The sequence below is a fragment of the Ochotona curzoniae genome, unplaced genomic scaffold, assembly GCF_017591425.1.
Source record: "Ochotona curzoniae isolate NIBS_2020 unplaced genomic scaffold, NIBS_Ocur_1.0 contig_1274, whole genome shotgun sequence".
In the NCBI taxonomy this organism is placed as follows: Eukaryota; Metazoa; Chordata; class Mammalia; order Lagomorpha; family Ochotonidae; genus Ochotona; species Ochotona curzoniae.
In genome coordinates this window covers 30,629,557-30,652,691 of record NW_024465023.1, presented here as the reverse complement: position 1 = coordinate 30,652,691, position 23,135 = coordinate 30,629,557, and the positions used below count along the sequence as shown (strand labels likewise).

The 23,135-nt window shown below is 40.5% G+C and overlaps 1 protein-coding gene across 1 annotated transcript in view; it reads left to right on the top strand.

The window, feature by feature from the left end:
- The window catches only part of KIF4A (kinesin family member 4A), a 120,047-nt gene that overhangs the window by 3,353 nt on the left and 93,559 nt on the right, over window positions 1-23,135 (top strand). The window contains exons 4-7 of the mRNA XM_041000782.1: window positions 2,543-2,733; window positions 5,230-5,322; window positions 9,626-9,792; window positions 10,350-10,444. Of these exons, the coding sequence (XP_040856716.1) occupies window positions 2,543-2,733; window positions 5,230-5,322; window positions 9,626-9,792; window positions 10,350-10,444 (546 nt within the window). The remainder of the gene's footprint in view (window positions 1-2,542; window positions 2,734-5,229; window positions 5,323-9,625; window positions 9,793-10,349; window positions 10,445-23,135) is intronic.

Below are 23,135 nucleotides of genomic sequence, written 5' to 3'. Positions count from 1 at the left end.
AATTTAGTACCCTGAGAATCCCAGTTTAGCATGTTAATTTTACCAGCAAATCTTTTCAAAACCTCAAGGTTTTCATTTGTATTAACATTGTTTTTTTTTTTAAAGATTTTATTAACAATTTTAAAGTTTTGAATTCAGACTCCAAAATTATGGTAGATAATAGCTTTGACATGAATATGGGAATGTGAATATGAATATGGCAATACGAACATGATGATCATTTAAGAGAGACTTTGCCTTATTTTTATATTTTTAAAGATTTATTTATTTGAAAGGAGGAGAGAGAGAGAGAAGGAATGAGAATGAGAGAATGGTTACAGTGGCTGGGGCTGGACCAGGCCGAAGCCGGAAGTTGATAACTTTATCTGGGTTTTCTGTATAGGTAGCAGGAGCCCAAGTCTCTGGGCCACCACCTGCTGCCTTCCAGGCATGTTAGCAGGGAGCTGGATTGAAAGTGGAGCAACTGGGGATCCAGCCAATATGGGATGCTGGCATCACAAGTGATAGCTTTACGTAATGTGTCGCAAAGCTGACCCTGCCTTATATTCAAATTTAGACTTTGTTTGCCACTTTGGTGATCAACTTCCCTAAGGTTATATTTTTTTAGCCTTTAAGTAAATTTGGATTTGTGTTTCCTTCCCAATACCATGCTTTATTGTTTAGTAACTACTACCCTGTTGTCAGTGAGTTGTAACAATTGAAGTTACAGGGCCCGGCATGGTGGTGCAAGTGCTTAAGGTCCTTGCCTCACAAGCCCGGGATCCCATATGCGCGCCGGTTCTAATCCCGGCAGCCCCGCTTCCCATCCAGCTCCCTGCCTGTGGCCTGGGAAAGCAGTCGAGGACGGCCCAAAGCTTTGGGACCCTGTGCCCACGTGGGAGACCCAGAAGAGGCTCCTGGCTTCGGATCGGCATAGCATTGGCCGTTGCGCTCACTTGGGGAGTGAATCATCGGACAGAAGATCTTCCTCTCTGTCTCTCCTCCTCTCTGTATATCCGCCTTTCCAATGAAAAAATAATAAAAGTAAATCTTAAAAAAAAAAAAACAATTGAAGTTACAGTGAGAATAGCCCATTTAGTGCCTACTCTGGTTTTAGTCTTGCTTCAGTTGTAGCTGGGCTTATCTACCTCTAATTTTAATCAAAGCTTAACTTATACAGAGCAAGAAAAATGCACAAGTAGCTAGTAATTTGGATTCTTTGACAAATATATATACTGATCTACATTTTTACAGGAACTGAACTCAAACAGGAATGTAACTTTGTGGATCATTCTGCAAATAGTACTGATCACATATGACTACAACAACACCACCCTTCAATAGGACATTCTAATTAGTCATTTGGAAAACTACAATCAGCCAAGAAAAAAGGAAAACACAGAAGCTAGTTTACTTCCTACTACTCAGAGATGAATGTCAACATATCAATAATGGCTGTCCTTTTGATTTTTTCATATGTGTGTATATATACATGCTTATGTGTATATACATACTCAAAAACTTATTTTTTAAAGAGATCCTCGACTGAAACCCAGGCACTGCAGTGCAGGCATGCGCAACTGCATTTCAACTGCTGTGCTGAATCAGCCCCTAATAATGAACTTTTCGCTTGTTTTTTTTTTCTGTTAACTATATCATGAACATCTTTGAATGCTTGATTCTTCTTTAGTTTTTTTATAAAAGGCAAAGAACATGCTCGACAGTAAATCATACTTAGGTAAAAATGTTGGCAAATGTGCTGTGAGAATTCAGATATGAATACTCTCATTGAGCATGAAAAACAATTGTTGCCTTTTTTATATGAGCATTGTTCATCTCAGCAGTACATGCTAGAATCCATTCTGTTTATGCAGCCTCTAAGATTTTACTTTCCATGAAATTGCTTCAGGTAGGGAAATAGTAGAATTAGAAATCTGAATGCCTTTTGACAGTGCCTTGACCACTTTCATGATTTCAGTCATCTCTGTAAGTGTTTGACCCAACTTAAAAAAGATTTATTTTATTTTTATTGGAACGTCAGATATACAGAAAGATCTTCCATCCATTGATTCACTCCCCAGGTGGACACAACGGCCAGAGCTGAGCCAATCCGAAGCCAGGAGCCTGGAGCCTCTTCCGTGTCTCCCACACAGGTTCAGGGTCCCAAGGCTTTGGGCCAGCCTTGACTACTTTCCCAAGCCACAAGCAGGGAGCTGGATGGGAAGCTGGGCTGCTGGGACTAGAACCAGCACTCATATAGAATCTCAGCGTGTGCAGGGCAAGGACTTTATCCCGCTAGGCTACTGCAGCAGACCCTGACCTAACGTTCTAAGAATTATCTATAAGGATACACATTCAGAGATTGTATTTTTCCTTCTCTTATTTTGATGATTGAAAGTGATGATGCCCTCAGAACTTTTTTTGTACATCTGATCTTCCTTAGGAAACTCTTTGTCTTCAGAGAGCAGTCTCAGTGTTGTAAGGAATTGTTGAAGGAACTGGAGTATGTGGATTGGATTAAAATGTTTGAGTACCACCATGCATGTAACTTGTATTTTGGCAGGATACAATGCAACTGTCCTGGCCTACGGGCAGACTGGCTCTGGAAAAACTTACTCGATGGGGGGTGCATATACTGCAGATCAAGAGAATGAACCAACAGTTGGGGTCATTCCTAGGGTAATACAGCTGCTGTTCAAAGAAATGGATAAAAAGAGTGATTTCGAATTTACTTTGAAAGTATCTTACTTGGAGGTAAGTGATTTATTTTGAATTTTTCTGAATTCAAAATTATCTATGGGTAGGAAAATAAATCAAAATTAGATTTTTCCTGGCATGACTCACATGGGTAAACAGCATTTTTACTAAATTGCATTTTAATAAATTGATAGAGAAAACTTACTGGCTCAATAGGATCTGGCCCCCACCCAGTTCTTTCCTTGTTAGGATTCTTTAATCTGATTGTTAGGGGAATTGGCATTGCTGTATGAAAAAATGATAGGAATTCTTTATGATTCCAATTTTGGCCTCCATTTCTGATTCCCTATAAAGCCTGCAGAAAAGTATTTGATTTCCTTTTTATTTTTTATTTGTGTGTGTGTGTGTGTGTGTGTGTTTTGAGGCCTAAGTAATCAAGCTGCTGCTTGATGAATACACGGATTGGGTAAAATAATGAGATTCTATTCAACATATATATACTGGCCATCTACTGTATGCCCATCTCCGTTCTAGGCACTTGGGTCTCTAAGGCAGGGGGATCATGTCAGTGAACAGAAATAAGTCCCCACCCTTATGGGGATTTGCATTTTAGTGTAGTGTACAAGTAGATAGGCAAATTACATCTAACCTCGTGACAGCAAAAACACAAGCGTGAGAAATTTGTTATATGGCTTTTGAGCAACCAGCTGGTTGGTTATATAGTAGGAATATGTTAAGGAAGAGGAGCAAAAACTCAGCTTACATCATTTAAGCATGCAGTTAGATACTGTATGTGAGTACTTCATGCTGAAGTTGAATCTTCATATGTGAGCAGATATTGGAGGTACAGAGAGTTGGAAGGGATTTAAGCAGCATTGAGGTTAGTCCACTTGTGTCTCGATTAGCTTTGTTGTGGCCAAAGCAATTGAATATAAAAATAACAGCAATAATAGCAAGCTTAGTGTTTAGTATGGCTCAACAGTGTCCTGCTGATTAAGTATTAGTTGTCACTTCTCTTTTGCTTTTTGATTCACCCTCTTAGCAAGAATCTGCTATTCACGTTGTAACAAAATTGGTGACACTAATCAAATAACTGAATTTTGGCACCTGTGCAACTGAGTGTGTCCATTACTTCTAAAAGATTCTGTCTTTCTTAAGATTTAGTTTTTTTTTTTTTTTATTGAAAAGGCAGATTTATAGAGAGGAGAGACCGAAAGATCTTCCATCCACTGGTTCAGTCCCCTGTTTGATGTAATGACCTGAGCTGAGCCGATCCGAATCCAGGAGCCTCTTCCGGTCTCCCCTGGGGGTGCAGGATTCCAAGGCTGTGGGCTATCTTCCACTGCTTTCCCAGGCCATAATCCAGGAGCTGGGTGGAAAGTAGAGCAGCTGGCACATGAACTGGTGCCCATGAGGGTTCCCTCTGCTTGTGAGCAGAAGATTAACTAATTGAGCTACTGTTCTGAGCCCAAAGAATCTGTCTTAAGATAACAGCAATCTTGGAGCCAAGGAAGCTATGGCATAGTATGTGTCCTGCAATGACAGCATTCATGTGATTGCCAGTTCATGTCCTACCTACTCCACTTTTGATCCAGCTCCCGACTAATAGCCTGGGAAAAGCATCAGGATGGACCACGTGCTTTGGCTCCTGCTACCCACGTTGGAGATCTGGATGAATCTCTTCTTGGCCCACTGTTGGCCATCTGGGGAGTAAACCAGCAGATGGAAGAGTTTTTTTCTGTCTCTTCTTCTCTATGTAACTTTTTCAAATAAAAATATATATGTCATTTCAAAAATAAAGCAGTCTCAATTTTGTTATAGGTAATAGTGTGAATTCAGTCTTCTGAAATATCAAATGTCACATACAGTGCTAACATCCATTTCTTAATATGTTTTTTATTATTTATTTTATTTTTATTGCAAAATCAGATATATAGAGAGGAGGATAGACAGAAAGATTTTGTGTCCATTGATTCACTCCCCAAGCAGCCACAATGACCAGAGCTCCACCGATCTGGAGCCAGGAGCCAGGAGCTCTTCCTGGTCTCTCATGAGGGTGCAGAGTCCCAAGGCTTTGGGCCATCCTCGACTGCTTTCCCAGTCACAAGCAGGGAGCTGGATGGGAAGCAGGGCTGTCAGGATTAGAACCAGCGCCCATATGGGATCCTGACGCAAGCAAGGTGAGGACTTAAGCTGCTAGGCTACCGCACCATGCCCCTTGTCTTAATTCTATATATTAACAAATTCATTATAAAGAAATCTTTTAATATTGGAAGTCACAGGCCCAGCACAGTAACCTAGCAGCTAAAGTCCTTGCCTGCGTGTGCCAGGTTCAGCTCCAGTCATTGTGACCACTTGGAGGGTGAATCATGGGACGGAGGATCTTCCTCTCTGTCTCTTCTCTCTGTATATCTGACTTTCTAATAAAAATGAATAAATATTTTAAGAATAAAATATTGGAAGTCACGGAGAGTTTTCAAAATTAACTGACTTGCCATCCAGAAATTACCTCTATTAATATTTTGGTTTTTGCCACTTTGTTTTCAATATTAGATTTACAATGAAGAAATTTTGGATCTTTTGTGCCCATCTCGTGAGAAAGCCGGTCAAATAAACATTCGAGAAGATCCTAAGGAAGGCATAAAGGTGTGTCTTTCTGTCATTTGATGCTATTTTAAAATGAAAGTCACTACTGAACTTTAAACCCCTTTCATTCGTCACTGTGGTTTTAAACGCCTACTAGCATCTTAGTGTTTTGGAGTTTGTATGATCCTAATTCTTTCTGTTAATGTGGAGTTCCTACCTGGGAGCTCTTGTGAGGAAGGAAGAGAGGGAAGCGAGAAAAGTGGAAGGGTCACACTTGTTTCTATCACCTGCCTGTGACTCCTTGAAGGGATCCTAATGTCAACTAAGTAATAGTTCATTGTTTGTGGAGTTCGGAAGCTGAGCTGTCCACTGTGGTAGCTAGTAGTCACAAATGACTAAATTTAAATGAAAATTGAATCAGATTTGGAATTCAGTTCCTTCTGTGCACTAGCCATATGTCAGACGCTCAATAGCTACATGTGGCTAGTGACAGCTCTAGTAGACGGCATGGATAGAGAATGCGTCTATGATCACACAACATTCTGTCAGCACTGTGATAGACAGGGTGTTAGGCTCTTGGGTGATATTAAAAAAAAAAGAGTACCATAGGAGGACGAGGTGACTTCTTTGAGCGCCTTCTATCATATGTACAGATGCAGGATATAGGAGCTAGAGCTGGAAAAAAAAAAGTTTGAGGTAAGATTGGTAGTTTATTTATATGGGCTGGGCCCAATTTAAAACAGGCAGTATTCAGCTGTGGGAAAACCAGAGGCTGGAAGTAAGGAAAATAGATAGTCAAACTTAGGGAAACTTGGAAAAATACTGTCTTACTCATCTGCTTATTCCCTTCTTTCTCTAAACAGAGGGGAAAAAAAAAAGATAGTTGAAGGTTTGTGTTACAGGTTAGGAGCAAATATCTATGCTGTCTAGAATTTTTTTTTTTCCTTCTTGATCATTAAGTTGTTAACCAGATGTTAAAATCTGGGTTCAGGGATTAGACAGGGAATATGATTTTTTTTTTTTTTTTGGTGAAAATAAAAAACCTGGGCAAACACATTTGCCCAGAAAGAACGTTGCTATAGAGCCAGCTTTTTGTTTGAATGTGCCCCCTACTAAGAAATTAAATCCTACCCACTGTTTGAGGTGAAATTTGCATAGCAGATATGAGTTGCTGACACACACTAGGGTGAATAAGGCTGAGTTTATAAACATTCTTCAGATGGGATGGTTGGGATTTAACAAGTAGTAAAAAGAAGTAAGAGCATTCTCATAAGGACCGACTTCAGCAAGAAAGCAGGTAATATATATCTAAGCTAATACAACTAGTTCAGTGTCTTGATTGGAGGATCTGGGCTGGTAAGTAAAAGGAGGTATGTTGGGACCAGAATAGGAAGCCAGGCTGAAAGCTTAATTTATATCTGTCCCTGTAAAAATGTACATAAACTGTGGAATACCTCAAAATCATGGATTATTGTGGATACTTATTATTACTAAATTTTATTTAATGTGTATGTCTTTGTAAGCACATCAGTTCCTAGAAATTACAATTTGTGTATGTATGCACCTGCATAGTCAGGAAACTTTCACCTGTTTTATTTAGGTTTCCATTTTTTCAAATTCCAATCAGAAGCTTAATATAATTGGGAAGTGGTAAGCGTTTTACTCCAAAGGAGTAGGATCATTCACATTTACGCTAATAAAAGTATGCAACCCTTAAGCAAAGCTTTTCTTCATGTAAGAGATTCCAATATTTAGAAAATCTCTTTGTCATGTTGCCCAAGGGTTGGTAGTTTGATGACATTTTAGGAGAAAAGATGTTGGGAAGTCTAGGCAGAAATGGATTGAAAAAGAGAAAGACTAGAATGAGTAAGACCAGTTGAGGACATTGTCACCTTATTTTTTCAGGCATGAAGTAATGTGAACTTTTTACTTGGCAAGTAGTTGGGAAAAGGAAAAGAAGATGGGAGAATGAAGGAAGAATGACTAGGAGTTGGTGGAATATATGAACGGAAGGAGTTGAACATAATCTGAGTTTTTCAGACTGAGGAGAGAGATGTTAATAGAAATGGAGCGGTAGTAGAGAGAATCCGTATTGACAGAAAATGAATTTAGTTTATAAATTTACTGACTCCAATGTGTAAGTAGCTGGCAAGTAGAGGTAGGAAAAATAAAGGGTTAAAAATGAGGGCCACAGATGTAGCTCTGGTAGATTGGGGCTAATAATCATAACCATCGAGTTCAGTCTGCCCAAAGGCCTCCACGAGATTTTGACTTAAGTTCCCCTAGTTAGATACAAGCCTGGGTTCATTTTTTCCTTGCCTCCTCATTACAGTGAATACTGTACCGTGTCATTTCTTTCTGGTAAAAATGAGGAATAGAATGCATCAAGCCTGGGCATTTGGCCTGGTGGTTAAGTCTCTGCTTGGGACACCTGAATTCTCTGTCGTAGTGCCAGGGATTGAATAGTGGCTCCGCTCCCAATTCCAGCTTTCTACTAAGGTACGCGCTGGGAAGTAGCAAGTGCTTTTTGGAGTAATTGAATCCCTACTACTCACTAGGGAGACCTAAATTGAATTTCTGGCTCCTGCTTTGGCCCATCTCAGCCCTCACTATTACAGATATTTGAAAAGTGAACCAGCAGATGGAAGATTTAACTTTACCTGTCTTTTCTCTGACGGCTGTCTTTCAAATAAGTGAAGAAATTTAAAATATTAAAAGAATCAGAGTTATAGGAGGAATATGGATGGGATCACAAGTGTATCAGAAAACAAGAAGAAATCCCACAGTTGTTGGTACTGTTGTTGGAGCCAAAGTTTGCCTTTACACAGGCTCTCGGGAGAGCCCTTTAGCCCTGGTTAACATAAAATCTAGAGTTCGTAGATTGGCTCATTTCATACTTGGTGTTGGAGGCTGCTCTTTCTGTGTCTTTCGGGGATGTTTAGTTCTTTTCAACCTACTTTGGACTAACTAGAATTCAGCATTCCTTTACTTGAGAGGCAAACACCTCCGAGGTATAACTGGACTATTATGAACCCACCTCATACACATAATCCAACCTTGGCCCAGAGTCTTTTTGCATGTCTCTGGGAGAAAGTTCTAAGAACTAAGGACCTTAGTAAGTTGATGCTCAATTCTACAGCCAAATTCCCTTGCCCTGGAACAGAAGGTCCACCTCAACAATCTGCTGGAGGTGTGCAGATGGTATGCCAGAGGTCCAAAATGAGGAGAGGATAAGGGAAGGGCATTTTTACCTGATCAGAGAGAATGACTGGTCAATCCAAGATGCCTGTTAACATACATGTACTCTCAGCTTAAAAAAGAGCACGCAATGATTTTTTTTCAAGGTTTATTTATTTTTATTGGAAAGGCAGATTTACAGAGAAGAGAGACAGAGAGAAACATCTTCCAGCTGCTGGTTCACTCCCCAAATGGCCACAATGGCCAGAGCTGAGTTAATCTGAAGCCAGGAGCTTCCTCCGGGTCTCCCATGTGGGTGCAGGGTCCCAAGGCTTTAGGCCATCTTCTATAGCTTTCCCAGGCCATAGGCAGGAAGCTGGATGGAAAGTGGAGCAGCTGGGACACAAGCTGGTGCCCACATGAGATCCTGGCATTTCCAAGGTAAGGATTTAACCATTGAGCCCTTGAGTCAGGTGCTTCCACATGTTTTAGAAGACTAAAGTCGGTGAGATGAAATCCAGAACCCAGAACTGATGTGCAAAGTCACTTGTGCTAAGGGAAAGTAAACATTGGAAAACATTGGATATTTTGAGTATAATAGTTAGGGCAGATGATTAAATATTCTAGTTTTCAAATGTTAGAATTGCAATGAAAGCAAATTTTGATGTGCATTTTCGCTTTTTAGTAGTAGGTACATGTGTATGTAGAAGAAGCATTACAATCAACCTGTTGTATTTTTTTTGTTTGTTTTGAAATCTAAAGATCTTCGCTAGTTCCTTTCAGCTGTCACCATTGTTAGTGGGGTTCCTAGGGAAGATCAGAAACCTTGGTTCCAGATATGTATTTTTTAAAAATTAGAACACAGAATTGTTTTCTCATTTTATTTTGGAAATAAGACTTACAGATTAATAAAATTATTTCATCAACAACAACAAAAAAGGTATTTCTCTCTGTCTCTCTCTTCCTCTCTGTATATCTGCGTTTTCAATGAAAATAAATAAATTTAAAAAAAAATAAAAAAGAAACCTTGGTTCCCACTGATTTTCAGAGTTGCTAGTTCAAACAGCTCTATTACCATGACTTATATTTATTAAATAAAGCCTTTGTTTCAAACAACCAATCCTTAAATTTCTGATTAAGCATTTGAGGTACGAATCCTAACTTTTTTTTTTCCCCTTGGAATTAGATTGTAGGACTTACCGAGAAGACTGTTTTTGTTGCACTGGATACTGTTTCCTGTTTGGAGCAGGGCAACAACTCCAGGACTGTGGCCTCTACAGCCATGAACTCCCAGTCGTCACGTTCTCATGCCATCTTTACAATCTCCATAGAGCAAAGAAAGAAAAATGACAAGTAAGTTCAAATTGAAGGAGTCAAGATTTTTAATGTTAGTTCTTTTAACATTGAAATTAGGACAGCTTCTTTAGTTGATTTAACAAATCAGCATTCATCAGTACTGTGAGCACTAGTGACCAATGAAGCCATTTGGGGTGACTTGAAAAATGTGGGGCCAGCGCCATGGCATAGTAGAATAATGCTCCATGTCTGGTACCAGCATCCTACATGGACGCCAGTGGGTGTCTTGACAGTTCCACTTCTTGTTCAGCTCTTTGCCTTATGGTCTGGGGAAGCAGTGGAGGATGGCTTAAGGCCCTGGGAGGATGGGAAACTTGGAAGAAGGTTCTGGCTCTTGGCTTCAGACTGGCACAGCTCCTGCTGTTGTGGCCGTTTTGGTAGTAAACCAGCAGTAAAAACAGCCAATCTCTCTGCATCTGTCCTCTCTGTAAATCTGCCTTTCAAATAGAAATAAATATTTTAAAAAGGAAATAAATGAGAGCATCAGCTTTGAAACTCAGCTACTGTCAGACTTGTGTACGGTTCTCATATGTGTCTTTCTATCATTATCACAGGAATAGTAGCTTTCGCTCCAAGCTGCATCTGGTAGACCTTGCTGGATCAGAAAGGCAGAAAAAAACGAAGGCTGAAGGAGATCGTCTAAAAGAGGGTGAGAGAGTAATTAAGATCCTCGCAGAACTTCTACTACTATTGTTGCTATTGTTGATGTTTTGCCTGAGTTATTTTAGATCGCATTCTAACAGAAACTATTCCATTTGAGGATGATTTCAGAAGATGTGAAAAATTGTTTCTTTCCCTTGCACTCATTCTTCTAATTCAGGTATGAGATTTGGATCTGGCCCTTGGCTTGATTTCATCCGGTCCAAGCCAGTTTTAGTTTTTGATTTGTTTTACCTGCAACCACTTCTAATCAAAATCAACGTCCTGGTCCTATCATTTCAAGTATTCACTATCCCTTCCAGATGTTATCACATAAATCTCATCAGCATGGCTTCCGTGCAGTCATTCAAGTCATTGAATGTAAATGATGAGGCTCCTAAGGCTAGAAGAACCCTATGGTTTATGCTCTTAGAAACCTTCATCTAGCATGGGAGTGTTCTGATAATCTGCATGCGTTGAGAATGGCCCTTCAAGTGATCGTTAACATAGGCTAACAAAAATTAACATTTAGATCCTATTTCTCAATTTTGAGCTCCAGGATTTTATAATAAAAGATCTTGTCAGATGCCTTGCCTTGCTAAGTCCAGGTGTACTATGTTGATTGCCTTTCTTGCAGCTACTGGCTTAGTAACAGTATAGAGAAAAAAATCAGAGTTAACCTAAATTGAGTTTTCCATGGTGGATTCAATCTGGCTTCTAGTACTTATTCTTCCTTTTTGAGGTTTTTGCAGGCCATCCTTGTAATAATCTATTCTAGACTTCCATTGAAGTCACACATCTGTGATTTATGGAAGTTAACTTTTACCCCATTTTTGAAACATAAAATTACACCTGCCCAATCTCCTGGAACATTTCTCTCTCTGATTCCTCAAAAATTATCAACATAGCTTCAGTGGTCTCATTTGAAATTACTCCCAGTTTCATTGGGCTATAGGTCATGTAGTTTGAAATATTTGAACTCTTATTAAAAGTGCTTGCACTCTCACTGCCAATTATACTGGGCTTCCTTTCTCGTGTAGGAACTGAGAAAGCCAAAGCAAAAATAGTAATTGAGGAGTTGGCATCTGTTTGTCATTTGTCATTATTATATTGCTGAGACAGGGCAGAGACCTGTTTTACATTCAGCTCTTTGTTCTAAACATTTTTTTTAAGGATTTATTTTTTTAGTTTTATTGGAAAGTCAGATATACAGAGAGGAGGAGAGACAGAGAGGGAGATCTTCCGTCTGATGATTCACTCCCCAAGTGAGCGCAACGGCCGGTGCTGTGCCAATCCAAAGCCAGGAGCCAGGAGCCTCTTCCAGGTCTCACACGCAGGTGCCGTCCTCAACTGCTTTCCCAGGCCACAAGTAGGGAGCTGGATGGAAAGTGGAGCTACTGGGATTAGAACCAGCGCCCAAATGGAATCCTGGTGCGTTCAGGGCGAGGACTTGAACCACTACACTAGGCCACGGCGCCGGGCCCTGTTCTAAACATTTTTAAAAGAGCTTTTTTTGTTCAATGTTTGTACTTTGAGAATTAACCTTAATACTATCTTAAAGGTTCTTACACAGTCTTCGTTCCCTTTTTGTGCATTTCAAGGTTATTTTATTTAGAAGCTTTATTGAGATGCAGTTCACATGCTGTAACATTGTCTCATTTAGCTGTGTACATCAGTGGGTTTTAGTGTGTTCACAGAAGTCTGTCACCACAGTTTGGCTTTAGAACATTTCATCCCCCCAGAAAGTAGCTCCACACCCACTTAGCAGTCCCTCCCCAGTCCCCATCTCCTTCCCTCACCCTTGGCAGCCATTAACCTATAATTCATGTGAATCTAATCACACTCAGAGTTGTTCTGTGACTGTCTTCCCCTCCCGTGGCATGAGATTATCAAGGTTCATCCACATTGCAGCACTGTCAGTACTGTATCCCCTTATATCGTCAGACAACATTCCTTTATATGGAAATGGCGTGTTTTTATTAATCTGGTGACATTTTGAGTTGTTTCTGTTTTCCATTACTATAGATGCTGCTATATGAACATTTGTGTACATATTTTTCCATGAACACATGTTTTCATCTCTCTTGGGTGTATATTTAAGAGTGGGATTGCTGGGTCATATTGATAATGCTATGTTTAACTTTTGGAAGAGCTGCCAGAATGTTTTCCAAAGCAACTATACCATTTTCCATTCCCACCAGCAATGTAAAATGGATCTAATTTCTCTACATTCTCACATGTTATTATGTCTTTTTAATTACAGCCAGTCCAGTGGGTGTGAGGTGGTATCTCATTATGGTTTTCATTTTTATTTCAATGGCAGCTAATGATGTTGAGCATCCTTTCATGTGCTTTTTGGCAATTTGTATTTCATATGCTTATTGGTAATTTGTCCATTCGTATTACATTTGATTCATTTGGAGTTAATTTTGTATGTGATGTGAAACACAGGTCCAAGTTCAGTCTTTGTGCATGTGGATATACAGTTATCTCAACATCATTTTTGAAAGGACTATTTTCCCCATTGAATTGTCTTGGCATCCTTGTCAAGAAGCAATTAGAGTCTGTATTCCATCAGTCTTTTATACATCCGTACTTGCCTAGCTTTATAGTACGGTTTGAAATTGGGAAATGTGAGTTCCCCAACTCTGTTCTTTTTTAAGATTGGCTGTTCTTGGTCCCTTGCATTTCCATATGAATGTTAGGATTAGCTTGTCAATTTCTGCTACGACACCAGCTGGGATTTTCATAGGAATTCTGTTAAATCCACAGATCATTTAAGAAATACTGCCATCTTAACAATGTCTTTAAATGCACGAACATGGTCTTTTCATTTATTTAAGTTTTCTTTAATATCTTGTAATAATTTTAATTTCCAGAGTGTAGATTTTTTTCAAATTTATTTTTTGGTTGGAAAGGCACATTTACAGAGGGAAGGAGAGACTGACAGATCTTCCATCTGCTAGTTTACTCCCCAAATATCTGCAATGGCCATAGCTATGCTGATCCAGAGCCAGGAGCCAGGATAGTCTTCCAGGTCTCCTACGTGAATGTAGGGTCCCGAGGCTTTGGACCATCCTCTTTCTGCTTTCCCAGGCCACCAGCAGGGAGCTGGATGGGAAGCGGGGCCGCCAGGATTAGAACCGGCGCCCATATGGGATCCCGGGGCGTTCAAGGTAAGGACTTTAGCCGCTAGGCCACACCGCCGGGCTTGAAGTTACATTTTAATATATTTTTTCTTGAAGTAAAATTTATATGCAGTAAAATTTGAACATTTTAAATTCTCAATTGATGGGCTTTTCATAGCTATATGCATTCGTGAATTTACCACCCAAAACATGATATGAAGTGTTTCAGTCTCCCCAAGAGGAGACAGCCCTTTCCAGTACCCTTTCCCTATTCTATGTCACACGGCCACTTTCTGATTTCTGTTGCCATAAATTAGTTTTGCATATTTGCAGACCTCATAGAAATATGATGATAGAATGCTTTCTTATGTCTGTGTCCACCTGGCTTCTTTTGCTTAATATATACATTTTTAATTTTTTCATCTTCCTGTTTCATTAGTGATTGATTTATTTTTATTGCTGGGTATTATTCCATTCTATGGTTATATCTGTAGCACTGTTATTTTTTTTATTTTCAGTATACATTCTCTAAGGCAAAATGACAGGGAGGGAGAGAGGAAAAAGCAAGATCAGTTTATCAGTTTTCAATCTACTAGTTGACTCCCTGAACAATTGCAACAGCCAGCACTGTGGGGGGGTTAAAGCCCAGAGCCCAGAACTCCCTTTGGCTTTTTCATGTAGGTGACAAGGATCTGAGTACCTGATATCATCTGCTGCCTTCCCAGGCACTTTAGTAGGAAGTTGGATCAATAGTGGAAGAACCGGGATTCAAACTGGCACACTGATATGGGATGCAATGGCCTAATGCCCTGTGCCATAATGCCCACTCCAATAAATTACTAGTAATGAAAAAGGGTAAATGTAAGCCCAAGTTTATAATGAAGTCCCTAACAGTTCTCTCACCTAGCTTTACTGTTTTATATCCAGCAGTGATGAGAATTCCAGTTTTCCACTACTTCATGAAAATTCTACTAATGTCAAATACCAACTCATTATGGTTTTTATATGTATTTCTGAGATCATAAATGTTGAGCCCCTTTTCATGTCCTCTCTGAATGTTTGTATATCTTTTTAAAGTATCCATTTGTCTTTCAACCGTTTTAAGAGGGTGAATTGTTCATCATTTTCTTGATGATTTATAGAAATATTTTATATAATTTGGATCCAGTGGTGTCAGCTCTGTATATGACAGTTTTTTTTTTTTTCTGGTCTGCAGCTTGTCTGTCTTTTTAATGGTGCCTGTTGATAAATAAAAGTATTGATTTCAGTGAAGTCTAATTTATCAAAAACTTTTTCAATGTTTAGTGCCTTTGGTGTCCTAAGACAGCTGCCTACTGCAGAATCATATGTATTCTCCTGTGTTTCCTGCTTGAAACTCTATCATTTTAGCTTCTATAATCTTTTTTAACATAGATTTTGGTTAGAATGTGAGAAATGGATTGAGCATCATATTTCCCACACCTCCCAAGGATGGATAGGCTGTTGTTCCAGCACCTTTTGTTAAAAAGAAGTCCCTTCATCCACTGAGTTAACTTAGTGTCTTGGTTCATTGAGTTGTCTGTCTATGCAGTCTATTTCTAGACTCTGTTGTACTCTATTAGTGGATTCGTTTATTCTTAGACTTGTCTAGCTTGTACTTTTCTTGATATGTGGGAGGGCAAGTTCTTTTTCCCTCTTATCAGAATTGTTTTATTTTCTCGCACAGATAAATTTCAGAATCAGGTTGTCAAGTGATATGAATTCCTTTCAGTATCTTTATGGCAAGCTGAATTCAGTTTATAGGATCAAGTCTTCTCATCCAGAAGCATGATCTCTCTGCGTTTTGTTCAATTCTTATTTGATATCCCTTAGTAAGTTCTGTGATCTTAATGTAATTCTTTTTGAAAGGTTAATTTATTTATTTGAAAAGAGTTGCAGAGAGGACAAGACTGAGAGATAGGGATCTTCTGTCTGTTTCAAGCATATCAAGGACCAGCTTTGCTGCTTTCCCAGGCACATTAGCCCAGAGCTGGATCAAAAGTAGAACAGCTAGAGTTGAGCCAGTACCCATGTGGGGTGTCAGCTCTGCAGGTGGCAACTTAATGTGCTGCACCACAACACTGGTCCACAACAGTGGTATATTTATTTCTTATGTAATTCATATGCCAAGTATCTTACTAGGCTTATATCAGGATATTACAGCTTTTGTCACTATTTTGAATATTACTTTTTCTGGTTTTTGTTCTTGTCTAGGGAAAGTATTACTTTTTAAATTTTGCTTTTGTATCATCTGACCACTTTGATGAATTGCCTTATGATTTGTAGGATTTTTCTGGGTGGGTATTGATATTATTTTTATGTAGATACTGCCTCTACCTTTCTAATATTTAATATCTTGCTTTTTTCCAATTGAATATTATCAGTGGTAGTAGATGTCCTTATCTTTAACCAGAAAAGATCTTCCTCTCTGTCTCTACTCCTCTGTCTATATATCTGACTTTGCAATAAAAATAATTAAATCTTAAAAGAAATACATATTTTTTAAAGCTTTACTTATTTTTATTACAAAGTCAGATATACAGAGAGGAAGATCTTCTGTCCGATGATTCACTCCACAAGTGAGCGCAACAGCCGGTGTTGTGCCGATCTGGAGCCTAGAGCCAGGAACTTCCTCCAGGTCTCCCACATGGGTGCACCATTGGGTGGTCCTCGACTGCTTTCCCAGGCCACAAGCAGGGAGCTGGATGGGAAGTGGAGCTGCCGGGATTAGAACCAGTGCCCCTGTGGGATCCTGGCGCACTCAAGGCGAGCACTTTAGCTGCTAGGCCACGCCACCAGGCCCCAAGAAATATATATTTCTAAAGACTGATTTTGCTTGAAAGTCAGAATTACTGAGAGACAGAGGAGAGACAGAGAGAGATCTTCCATTTGCTGGATTACTCCCCAAGTAGCCACCATGACCAGAGCTGTGCAGGCCAGGAGCCAGGAGCTGATGCAAGGTCTTATGAGCCGTTTTGTGCTGCTTTCTGGGACCATTAGCAGGGAGCTGGATGGGAAGGGAGCAGCCGGGACACAAACCAAACCAGTGCCCATATGAGGTGCTGGCACCACATGCTGAGGATTTAGCTCATTATATTACTACACCAGCTCCAGGAACTGCATAGTTTAAAAATAGGAAAGGAGTGTTGGGTTTTATCACTGAGAATGAATAATTACATAGTTTTTCAATTTTTAACTTATGGAGAGAACAGATTGCGAACATATATTTTCTGGACTAAAGCTGTGACATGGCCTGTAAAGTTGCTGTCTGAGAAGCTGACATGTCATCTGGGTGCCAGTTACTTTTGATCCTGCTTCCTGCTAATGTGCTTGGGAAAGCAGCACAAAATGACTCAAATGCTTGCGCATGACTGCTACTTGGCCTATTCCCCGTTGCAGCCATCTGGGGAGTGAACCAGTGGATGGAAGATAGATTGGTCTCTGTCTGTCTGTCTGTCTGTCTCTCTGTAACCCGACATCTCAAATAAATAAAATCTTTAAAACGAACGTATTTTCTGTCCTTTTCAAAACTGAATCTGATTGATTTTTTTTGTGTGTATAGTACTGAATTTAATTTTTTGTTTAGGACTTTAACAATTTTTTTCCTATGAGAGTAGCCTTTATTATTTTTTTGTATGTGTTTTCATTGACCAGCTTTAGCTTTGAACTAAAATATAAATATAAAGCAAGTTGAGAAGATTTCATTCCCCCCCCCCCTCGTAGGATTTATATAACATAGGAATTACTTACCTCTGAAGAAATTTTGATGATATGATTTTCTATATATTGAGCCATTTGGTAATTGACATTTTCTTAGAAATGTATTCATTTTGTGTAGGCTATTAAATACATTGCTATTTACCTTTCTTGTTCGTTTTCAAATTTGCTTATTTTATTTGAGAGCCAGAACTCCCATCTTTTGGTTCACTCCCGAAATGTCCACAATACTTGAGCCTCAGTGAGGCTGAAACCAGGAATGCAACCCAGGTTCCTAAGTGGGTGGCAGGGGACTAAACACTTGAGCCATTGGGGACCTGGCCCTTCCCAGGCACACGAGCAGTAAGTTTCATCAGAAAGGGATTCAATTGGAACTCAAATCGATGCCCATGTGGTATGCTGGCATTGCAGGCAGAAGCTTAACTTGCTAAGCCACAATGCCATGTTACATGGTTCGAAGCTTTGCTGCTAGCTACATAAAGTATCCTGCCATATATCTTATGACTTGGTAGCTATTTTATCTCATTAATACTCCTTTACCTACTTGTTAGTCCTTGCTTGGTGTTTTTTGTCTTATGTAACTTGATTTTACTTATGCGTTCATTCACTTATTCCCAATCTAATGTTCCTAGAAGGGCTTTAAGCTATGTATTGTTACGTGTTTGTTTAGATTTACTCATGCCATTTCATTGTCTACTAGCCCCCTTGCCTACTCTTTGCTCTGGTGCCACACCCGTTGTCCACAGCATCCCCCTGCTTTTTTTTTTTTCAAGATCTATTTATTTTTATTACAAAGTTGAATATACAGAGAGGAGGAGAGACAGAGAGGAAGATCTTCCGTCTGCTGATTCACTCCCCAAGTGGCTGCAATGGCTACAACTGAGCCAATCTGAAGTCATGAACCAGGAACTTCCTCTGGGTCTCCCACATGGGTGCTGGGTGCCAAGGCTGTGGGCCATCCTCTACTGCTTTCCCTGACCACAGGCAGGGAGCTGGAAGTGAAGTGGGGCTGCCAGGACACAAACCGGTGCCCATATCCCAGCACGTTTTTAAGGCAAGGATTTTAGCCACTAGGCTACCGTGCTGGGCCAGTTTCTCAGGGATTTTACAGTTTCTAATCCATAGGTGATGGATTCACAGGTGTCTGGTGGTTTTCCCATTTGGCAGCATCTGCTTACAAGTTCAGAGATTCCTACAGGAATTTCGTTCAGTTGCATTAAAGGGTTTTTTTTACATACCCCTTCTGGGTTTCATATCTTCGCTTTAGAACTTTGTTTTTCTCATTTGTAAAGTAAAATTTAAATATATACCTCCATAAGGAATTAATCGAGTTCATATTTGTAAAGCACATTGTATGGCTTCTCGTAAATATTAGCCTGTTCATAATGGACTCCTTCTTGTTTGTGTTTACTTGCACTGTGTAGTTAATAAAGAATACTGGTTATACTAATGCTCATCTACACAATCTCACCTAAACTAAGACCATTTGAAGCTTTCTAGGATACTTGTCAACATTTGAAATCGATTTTGAGGGTGAAAAGGGCCTTTGTGGGTGTGGATTATACCCGTGGAAGTTAAGATTTCTTTGGCTTGCCATTCCCAAAGGCAAGTCCTCTCCTGTGGGAGGGAATAATTTTCTGCCTGTGGAGAGACAGGGAAGTTGCCAGCCTCTTTGCGGTATTTTCAGAGGGTGACACAACCCATCCTGACTTTGTCACATATTGCATTACTTGGGGGTATGAGAAAGAGGATGGGTTAGATTTGATCTGTGAGGCAAAGAAGTTGACGACAGCATCACTGTTGAGTCTCAGATCAAGTGGAAGGTGATGCCAAGAACTGAAGGAAAGCTAGAAAGAAAGCAAGAAGTATGTGCAGCATAATGGTATTTCACTCAGTGGTGACCCACATATCTCTCAGGAGTCGCATAAGATGATGTCACACCTAGTGATGTAGTGACCATCTTAGTTTGTAGAAGTACACTTGTGATCTTTGTACAGTGATGAAATTGCCCAATGGTGCTTTTCTCAGACTGTATCCCCTGCCGTGAAGTAACGTGGGGCTAGATATAGGAAGCAGACAGCAGAGGGAAAGATAATGAACGTGAATATGGACGTGACTGATCCAGTGTGCGTGTTAGAGTAGTCCAGAGAAAAAATGGCATCAAGACAGTAGCTCAGAGGCAGCATCTGCGCCAGAGATCAATATTGGAATCAATTTTTGGAATTACTGTGTAGGAGAAGACTACATAATGAGGGAGCCAACACTACATATTAGCATGGAATGTGCATTATCCAGGACCCAAGATAAAGGACTCAAAGAGGTTAAAGAGACAGTAGAGAATTGTATCTAGTAAATTGTATCTAGCAAGAGTTTCATTCCCATTTGAGAGCATAGGATGACACTTAAGTATTAACATCATCCGTGTGATTATACAGGGTGGGAGTTGAAAAGAGGTGAAAAGGGCAAGCAAGTGCCATAGCAGGTAAAGCTGCCACCAGTAACACTGGCATTCTGAATGGATGTAACTTCAAGTCTTGGCTGCTATGCTTCTGATCCAGCTTCCTGCTAATGGCCTGCAAAAGGCCGTGGAGGATGCTCTAAGTGTTTGGGCCGTTTCTACCCTTGCAGGAGACCTAAAGGAAACTCCTGACTCCTGTCTTTGTCCTGACCCAGCTATGCCCACTGAAGCCATTTGGGGAACAAACCAGCAAATGAAACATTCTCTATCTCTCTTTGGAAGGGAATCTCTCATTGTAACTCAGACTTTCAAATAAATAAGTATGTCTTGAAAAAGAAGAAGCAGCACATGGGCTTGTCCATTGTGAATTTCTTTTTTTTTTAAAGATTTATTTATTTTTATTGGAAAGTCAGATGTACAGAGGAGGAGAAACAAAGAGGAAGATCTTCCATCCACTGATTCAGTCCCCCAGCCGCCGCAATACCTAGAGCTGAACCAATCCTAAGCCAGGAGCCTGGAGCCTTTTCCAGGTCTCCCACATAGGTGCAGGGTCACAAGGCTTTGGGCCATCCTCCACTGCTTTCCCAGGCCACAAGCGGGGAGCTGGATGGGAAGCAGAACTGGCACCTATGTGGGATGCTAGCACATGCGAGGCAAGAACTTTAGGCACTAGGCTATCACACCAGGCCCCATTGTGGTTTTTAGTCATCTTAGCCAGAGCAGTGTACTTTGGGTGATGAGGGATTGGAGCAAGTTGCATCAGGCTGAGGGGACTTTAATTACCATTCTAAAGGATGCTTCCCTTTTTGATCAATTCTTCCTGTATCTGTTAACAATCTGGAGTGATCTGTAGCTTTTTTCTGAACTTTACACACATGGTTTCATCTGTAAATGACTGTCTTTGCTCAATATTATGCTGTTGAGATTCAATCATCTTGATCATATAGCTCTATTCTAGTATTTTTTTTCATAGATGAGAATGAAGTTGCAAGTTTTTTTCCTACTTCATGTATCTTGTTTTTTGCTTATTAATTTTTATTTTTGTTGGAAAATCAGATTTGTAGAGAGGAGAGACAGAGAAAAATCTTCTATCAACTGGTTCACTTGCCAAATGTCTGCAACAGCCAATGCAAAGTTATGAGGAGACAGGCTTCTTCCAGGACTCCCATGCAGATGCGGGGTCCCAAGGCTTTGGGCTAGCCTCTTCTGCTTTCTCAGGCATAACCAGGGAGCTGGAAGGGAAGAGGAGCAGCTGGGACACAAACTGATGCCCATATGGGGTCCCAGCACATGCAATGCAAGATTTAATCATTCAGCTATCGCGCTGGTCCTAGTCCTGGGCTATTCTAAAGTTGCTTTCCTCAGGAGAATCTGGTTTCTGATTTGGAACTAGAATGGTATTAGTGCTTTATTATTTGGAGTGATAATCACTAATGGTTTTGGTAAGTTATACTTAATTCTTTTAGATCAAGAGACGCTTTAGAGCAGTTGTCCTATTTCCTTTAGCAATTCTGCTTCCTTAAAGTCCTTTGCAAAGTATTCTCTTTGGCTTTTGCGTTTTCTAGGTGTATTGTTCTTTGCTCTTTTTAAAGAATTTTTAATTTTTATTTGATAGGCAGCGAAAAGGAGAGGCAGAGAGAAAGGTCTTCCATCCACTGGTTCACTCCCCAAATGGTCCCGATGGTCAGAGCTGAGGAGATCCGCAGCTGGAGATGGGCGCTTCTTCCAGATCTCCCATGTGGGTTCAGGGGCCCAGGGACTTGAGCTTACTTCCCAGGTCATAAACAGAGAGCTGGATCACAAGTCGAGCAACTGGGATTCAAAGCAGCCTCCGTATGGGATGCCAGCACCATAGGGCAGAGGGTTAGCCAAATGTGCTATAGCACTAGCCCCAGTCTATTATTCTTGTCTCTTGCCTGTTCATTGAGACTCAATTCTATTGCCAGGGCTCCTGAAGTCATAGCAGCCAGTATGGACAAGGTACAGTGTTTTTGCCAGGACCTCTCATTGTAGCAGCAGGTACGGCATCAGTCAGTCTGACAGACCCTTGAAGAATAATCAGAGAAACAAACCTGCCTCACTCCCTGCTCAGTCCTGCTACCTCAGTCTTGGCTGGCTTCGGTGCCTGTTTGGCTCAGCAGTGAGTGAATCAAAGGTGGGAATCTGGAATATCTTCAACTTACCACCTTCTACAGTTCTATGTACATTTTAAAATAGATGCTATCAAACACCCACAGAAGGCTGGCCCCCTCCCACTTCCTCTCCCCCACCCAGATACAGGAGGAAAGGGAAGAAAAGGAAAACTGGAAGCATTTGTCCCACCCACCTTCCCCCATAGCTCAACCCTCCCCACTCTAATCAGTGGTCCTCATGGATGTGCATCTTTGTCAACTATGTAAACAATATTTAAAAAAAAAAAACCTCCCACAAAAGCACGACATAAGATTATTCACTTTTCTGACTTCTTTACTAAGTGCTGTTAGCAACCTAAGTAAAAATGGTATCTCATTTTCATTATTATGGTCATTAGTGAAGTTGAATATATTTTTGTATTTACAGACAATTTGCATCCCTGATTAAATTACCTATTCAGCATGTTCTCCCTTTAGTCAGTGTGGGTGCTATATATTTCCTATTAAGTTTCTCCCTACTTTTTTTGTCATTTTGAATATAGGACATATTTAGGTCATTGTCAGATAGATTATAATTAGATTACAAATGAATAACACATAAGCTATAGTTGAAATATGCAGCTAGTGCCCTAAGCATATTTTTATTGGAAAGTCAGATTGTACAGAGAGAAAGAGAGACAAAGATCTGTCTGCTGGCTCACTCCCCAAGTGGCTTCAATGGCCACAGCTGAGCTGATCTGAAGCCAGGAGCTTCTTCCGGGTCTCCCATGCAGGTGCAGGTTCCCAAGGCTTTTTCGCCATCCTCAACTACTTTGCCAGGCCACAAGCAGGGATCTGGATGGGAAGTGGAGCATCCAGGATATGAACCGGCACCCCTATGGGAACTCAGCATGTGCAAGACGCGAGCTTTAGCCACAAGGCCACCACTCCAGGCCCCAAAGTCCTTCGTTTTTTCCTGCATATCTGGACTGTGGCCTCCTAGCTCTTTTGTCACCTAGCAGCATCCCATTCTCAATGTTAAGGAGCTGGGTTAAGCTCCTTAACATACTGCATTGTGGAACCTCTGCTGAATAGAAACTTTGAAGCAGCATGTCACTCACTACATGTAGGATGAAGTCTAAAGACGGGCCTGCTAAACCCTTGTTCCTTGATCCCAGTCTACCTCCTCAGCCATCTTTCAGGTTTCCCTACCCATTCTCTACTGCAGGTCCATGTGCCCCACAGTGTGCCTGGATAATCCTGTGCATC